The following is a 6439-nucleotide window of genomic DNA, read 5'->3' as shown; positions in this document are numbered from 1 at the left end:
ACACACACACAGAGCTGCTGTCTTTGGGCGAAAAACCGACAAGGAAAGTACCCTCGGGCTGCTTGCTGTTTTGGGCAGCTGAAGGCAAAGAACAGCACGACATCAATGTTGTCGGCAGCTTGCTGTTTGAAAGGTGTAGCGGCGAACGGGGAACACAGCACAACATGGCTGTTGTCTGCAGGTTGACGGAGAAGGACGAAGGGCAGGGCGGTAGCGCCTGCTACCTGCTGCTGTCGCTGCTGTTTGATGGAGAAGGACGAAGGGCAGGGCACGGGTCCGTCGAGTGTAGAAGTGCGGGGACAGCTCCCTATGCAGGCACGACGCGAGGAGCACAGCAGCGCCTGCTGCTGTTGCGGGTGGTCTGAGGTGCGACGGAAGATGTAGGCAGCAACCTTTGCTACTGCTGGTGGTCTAAGAATCGTGCAGGCAGCGCCTGCTATTGCTGTTGGTCGACTGTGGATCGGCGAAAAACCTAGACAGCGTCTGCTGCTGTTGTTGGTCGTAGCTCCGATGATGGTGGGTTGTCCTCTCTTTCTCTAAACAGTAGCTAAGTTGATGTTTCTTCTTTGATCTAAATGCAGCTACGGCTGTGTTTTCCATTTCCAAACCGAAGCTTCGGGTGTGATTTCTGCTTCCAACCATCAGCTATTTCTTCTTTGAATCCCGTAGCTCCAACCCCCTTTTCCTTTCTTTCCTCTTCTCTTTTTGTTTTTTCTTTCTTCAAGATGGCAGGAAAAGAAAGATAAGACCTAACCCCCTTTTTTTCTTTTTACTTTTGAGGATAGGACATGGTAAGGTTATAGGACTGCAAACCCCCCCCCCTAAGTCTTCACTTTACAGCTTTCTTTTCCAATGTACTTATTGACTATATATATATATATATATATACACACACACACACACTTGACAAGGAATTATTTAGATAAATTAAGTGCTCTAAACTTTCGGGTGTTACAATCCTCCCCACCTTGGATTAAATTTCGTCCTCGAAATTTTAGTTCACGCGAATAGGTGAAGGTAACGCCTCTTCAAATCCTTTTCCGCTTCCCATGTCACGTTTGCCCCTCGATGATGCTTCCATTGAACTTTAACCAAGACAACCACCTTGTGCCTCAGCACTTTGGTCTTTCTTTCCAAGATGGCTTTCGGTTCTTCTATGCATTGTTTGTTCTCATCTACACAAATTTCCGAAAGCGGTATCACACTTTCTTCTTCTACCAAACACTTACGAAGGTAACACACATGAAATGTGTTATGAATTCCGGCCATCTCAGGTGGTAATTCTAATCTGTAAGCTTGGAGTCCTACCCTAGCCAGGACCTTAAACGGTCCAAGGAATCGGGGACTTAGCTTCCCGCGCTTTCCGAAACGGATAATGCCTTTCTAAGGGGACACCTTTAGCATTACACGGTCTCCCACTTGGAATTCCATAGGTCGGCTCCTCTTGTCTGCGTAACTCTTTTGTCGATCTTGAGCCGCCTTTAAGCGTTCCCGAATACACTTCACCTTATCGGCCGTTTCCTGAACAATCTCGGGACCAGCAAACTGCTTCTCACCCGCTTCTAGCCAACACACTGGAGTTCTATATTTTCGTCTGTACAACGCCTCAAAAGGTGCCATTCCTATGCTAGAATGATAACTATTGTTATAGGCGAACTCCACCAGGAGTAGGTGAGAATCCCAATTCCCGCCAAAATGGATAACACAAGATCTAAGCATGTCTTCAAGGGTTTGAATGGTTTGCTCGCTTTGACCATCGGTTTGATGATGGTAAGCTGTACTCAACTTCACCCTCGTTCCCAACTCTTTCTGTAAGCCGCTCTAGAAATGGGATGTGAATCGGCTATCTCGATCTGATACTATTGACAACGGTATACCGTGTCTTCAGACTACTTCGTCGATGCATAACTTGGCAAGCTTCTCCATGGGCAACGTTTCACGCATTGCTAAGAAGTGAGCGCTCTTTGTCAGTCGATCAACCACTACCCAAATCGTATCGTGGTTTCTTAAGGTCTTCGGCAGTTTGGTCACGAAGTCCATCGTAATATGTTCCCACTTCCATTCGGGAATCTCCAAGGATTGGAGGCTACCATAAGGTCGTTGGTGCTCTGCTTTCACTTGCAAACATGTCACGCACCTCTCTACGTAACGAGCCACATCCAGCTTCATAACGGGCCAACAATACGTCAATTTCAAATCTCGGTACATCTTGGTGCTACTCGGGTGAATGGAGTATTTAGACTTGTGCGCATCTTCTAGTAACAGTTCACGATTTCCCCCAATTTTGGGTACCCATATACGACCTTGAAACAACTTCAAACCACGACTGTCCTCCGTAAGAAGTATGTATTGTTTCACCATAACCTCGCTCTTGAGTTTTTTCTCCAAAAGTGCTTCGGACTATGCCACCTTGATCCGATCGATCAGACTGGACATTGCATCAATCCTGGTAAGCACGGCTTTCGTCCCACTATCGTACTCCTTTCGGCTCAAAGCATCCGCCACTACATTCGCCTTACCCGGGTGGTACAACAACTCACAATCGTAGTCTTTGAGTAGTTCGAGCCAACGCCGCTGCCTCATGTTTAGTTCTTTTTGATCGAAAATGTACTTCAAACTTTTGTGATCAGTGAAAAGCATGCATTTGGTACCATAGATGTAATGCCGCCAAAGCTTTAAGGCGAACACCACTGCTGCTAGCTCCAAGTCGTGGGTGGGATAATTCTTCTCGTGGTTCTTGAGTTGCCTTGATGCGTATGCTATCACCCTTCCTCTTTGCATTAAGACGCAACCCAACCCCATTTTTGAAGCGTCGCTAAAGACTACAAAATCTTCGGATCCTTCTGGCAAGGAGAGAATCGGGGCTTCACATAGTTTTCTTTGGAGAGTTCTAAAAGCATTTTCTTGCTTCTCTGACCAGATAAACTTCACATTCTTCCTAGTCAACGCCGTTAAGGAAGAAGCAACCTTGGAGAAGTCTTGGATAAATCTTCTGTAATAACCCGCCAAACCCAAGAAACTTCGAATCTCCGATAGACTCTTTGGTGGTTCCCAGTTCATCATTGCCTCGATTTTGGATGGTTCCACTTTCACCCCGTCTCGAGTGACAACGTGACCCAAGAATTGGACCTCTTATAGCCAAAAGTCGCACTTGGAGAATTTTGCATACAATTTCTCTTTTCTTAACAGTTCGAGAACCTCGCGAAGGTGCTGTTCATGATCCAACTCGTCCTTGGAATAGATGAGTATGTCGTCAATGAACACTATCACTGACTTATCAAGGAATGGTCGACACATTCGTCAAGTCCATGAATACTGCTGGTGCATTCGTCAAACCGAAAGGCATGACCAAGAATTCATAGTGCCCGTATCGAGTTCTAAAAGCAGTTTTCATCACATCATCTTCCTTTACTCGCACCTGGTGATACCCCGAACGAAGGTCGATCTTTGAGAAGCAACATGCTCCTTGAAGTTGATCAAAAAGATCGTCGATTCTGGGAAGAGGATATTTGTTCTTCACGGTTGCCTTATTGAGTTCTCTGTAATCAATACACATCCGCATGGTGCCTTCCTTCTTCTTTACAAATAAAACTGGGGCTCCCCACGGTGACGAACTCGGTCTAACAAATCCTTTCTCAAGAAGGTCTTGCAATTGAGACATCAACTCTTGCATTTCGGATGGCGCCAGATAGTATGGGGCTCTAGCAATAGGAGCGGTTCCCAGAACAAGGTCGATTCGGAACTCCACTTGCCTAATGGGTGGTAATCTGGGTAAGTCTTCAAGGAATACGTCAGGGAATTCATTAACCACCTTCACATCTTTCATTCTTCTTTTAACTGGTTTGGTATCTAACACATAAGCAATGAACGAGGAGCATCCTTTAGCTAGACATTTACGGGCCTTAGCTGTGGATAAGAGTACTACATTACTTTTCCCTCATTCTCCGTAAACTAGCATTGCATCCCCGTCCGACAAAGGGATTCAGATCAACTTTTTAGAGCATAAGATCTCCGCTTGGTTCCCTGCCAACCAATCCATCCCAATTATGACATCAAATCCGCCTATAGCCATGGGTATGAGATCTACCCAAAATTCCTTTCCCTCAATTCTCGACACGCAATTCCTAATAATCTCACGCATCAGAACTTGACTACCATTTGCTATCTCTATGATCAAAGCATCTTCTAGTGCACTAGGGGGCGTATGCAAAAGTTGATGGAACGTAGTGGACATAAAAGAACATGAAACACCTGAATCAAAAAGTACGTGTGCAGGTACAGAGTTAACAAGGAACGTACCCGACACTACATCCGTCGATGCCTTAGCTTCTTCAGCAGTCATCTGGAAAGCTCGACCGGTTGCTTTCGATGTATTTTCCTTTCTTCCCTGACCCCCTCCCGCCTTTAACTTTAGGCAATCATTCTTGAAATGACCCGACTCTCCGCATCCAAAACAGATGGGTCCTTTGATCGGACAATCATTTCGTGTGTGGCCTGTCTTTTGGCACTTAAAGCATTTTACAGGAGTAGGGTTGGTGATGCACGGGCCGAGATGTTTACTGCGATATTTGGGACACCACCTGGCCTCTTGTCTAGGATAAACTCCACGGTTGTTGTGGTTGAGATGGTTTGGTCTCTTGGAAGGTGCATGATGACCTTCCCACTTCCTTTTTTCACTACTAGCTGCTTTCTCCTCTCTCCTTTTGCTGAACACTGACTCCATGATCTTTGCCTCTTCGATTGCCTCTTTAAGGGTAGAGGCTCTGGAATTTCTGACCATTACCATCATGTCTGCGGGCAACCATTTTAAATAAGCCTTCATTTTTTCTTTCTCCGTTGGGGCCACATGTCCCACCAAATTTAGTTTTTCCATGAAGAGTCGTGTGTAGTCCCTCACCGACAAGTTTCCCTTCTTTAGGGTTTGAAACTCTTCTTCGATGCGGTCCATCTCCTGCTCATTGCAATATTCCTCCAACACCTTTTCCTTAAACGTGGCCCAACTCATCTTGGCTAATTCCGTAACCTCTACGGTCGATATGACAATGTTCCACCACGTATGGGCTGCACCCCTTAGCATTTGGGAGCCAAATTTCGCCTTTTGCCCCTCATCGCAGTCACAAGTCCGGAAGGCTTGCTCGATCTCTCGCAGCCAGTTCATACATGCCACGGGATCATCTGACCCTACAAACTCTGGTGGTTTGCAACTTAGAAACATCTTCTAGGAGCAGACCTTTCCCACTTGTCTTGCATCAATTGTTGCTAATTCCTGGGTTGGAATTTCATTTCCGGTGCCCCCGGATCCCACAATAGTCACGTTTTCGGTAACCGCTTCATGCTTACGGTTGTTTGCATCTCTATCCTCTAATAACTTCATAAAGAATTCCTGTTGTTGGGCCATAGCTCTGTTCTTGGCGTTCATCATTGTGCCCATCATCCTTGATTCTAGGGTTCCTTATTCCATTACGGGGTTAGAGGTGGCAAGGTCGACCTGTGGAACGTGGTCAACTCCACCGCCCAAGATGTTTTGTCCAGGGTGAACCCTCGCGAAGGAGATTCGTGGCGGTTGATCCGCGGTTGATTCTGTCACCGCATGACCTTCTGGTGAGGTATCCCTTACACTTCGAGTATTCACCATAAAGTCTGCTTGTACAAGAGAGTAATAGAGAGTCAGAATGAGAAGAATATATGTATATATATAAAACTAACATAATACGGTATCGACACAATCATAATTTTGTAATAACAGTGCGTCCAAGCATGCCCATGCAACAACTTACTCAAAATAGCATTAGCTAAGTGGAATTTTGAATAGGTTATACATAAGGATCCTCAACATCATCGCAACAATTTCATGAATTATGCAACTCCGTTGACTATAAAGCTATCCTATCTTAAAAGTTTCTACCCATAGCTCACGAATTAATGCTTACAATCTCAGCTTAAGTCTAGGCGTCTTAGTTCTTCACCTAGTTCACTTAAACTAGCGCTCTGATACCAACTTGTGACACCCTAAAAATAAAAGATAAAATGAACCGAAATATTTAAGAAGGACCAGAACTTGATATATAAAAAAAAATTACCCAACAATAGGGGTACTTGTAACATCAGTTACGCTCTTTGAATAAAAGAAACTATTTATCCAAATAAATTTTCCATAAAACAATCTCCAAGCAAATACGRGAYATATGTTATAATTTCCACCAAAAGACAAAATAACATAGTCTGTAATAGACGATTCTCAGTACTATAAGTCGGATCCATAAAATACAATTATATCTACTCAAAAGTATTATATACCTAGATCCGACTCAAACGATACTCGTTCAGCAGATCTAAACCGTCTAATCCTTCACCTGGGCAGCTATCGGCTTTCCTGAAAAGAAAGTTCATTCTAAAATATTAAGCCACAAGGCTTAGTGAGATTATACCAAAGCTTATA

The 6439-nt window shown here is 44.6% G+C and overlaps 2 protein-coding genes across 2 annotated transcripts; both read right to left on the bottom strand.

Annotated features, from left to right (window-relative positions):
- Positions 1 to 999: 999 nt before the first annotated feature.
- LOC112505200 lies at positions 1000 to 1620 on the bottom strand. Its single transcript, XM_025109142.1, has 2 exons — positions 1408 to 1620; positions 1000 to 1320 (listed from the first exon to the last, which is right to left on the bottom strand). The coding sequence occupies exons 1-2, from the start codon at positions 1618 to 1620 to the stop codon at positions 1000 to 1002; spliced, it is 534 nt and encodes a 177-aa protein (XP_024964910.1).
- Positions 1621 to 3982: 2362 nt separating this feature from the next.
- On the bottom strand, positions 3983 to 5215 carry LOC112505199. Its single transcript, XM_025109141.1, has one exon. It carries the CDS (start codon positions 5213 to 5215, stop codon positions 3983 to 3985), a length of 1233 nt encoding a protein of 410 aa, XP_024964909.1.
- Positions 5216 to 6439: the final 1224 nt, after the last annotated feature.

Source organism: Cynara cardunculus, unplaced genomic scaffold, assembly GCF_001531365.2.
Source record: "Cynara cardunculus var. scolymus isolate 2C unplaced genomic scaffold, CcrdV1 Un_Scaffold_9006, whole genome shotgun sequence".
In the NCBI taxonomy this organism is placed as follows: Eukaryota; Viridiplantae; Streptophyta; class Magnoliopsida; order Asterales; family Asteraceae; genus Cynara; species Cynara cardunculus.
Note: the sequence above shows the minus strand (reverse complement) of the source record. Positions and strands in the feature narration are given on the sequence as shown.

Excerpts from the sequence above, each read along its gene's own strand:
- LOC112505199 (XM_025109141.1), bottom strand. The coding sequence starts at position 5,215 with ATGTTTCTAAGTTGCAAACCACCAGAGTTTGTAGGGTCAGATGATCCC.
- LOC112505200 (XM_025109142.1), bottom strand. The coding sequence starts at position 1,620 with ATGGCACCTTTTGAGGCGTTGTACAGACGAAAATATAGAACTCCAGTG. Across the intron at positions 1,321-1,407 it reads AATTCCAAGTGGGAGACCGT|GTCCTGGCTAGGGTAGGACT; the intron begins GTAATGCTAAAG and ends GGACCGTTTAAG.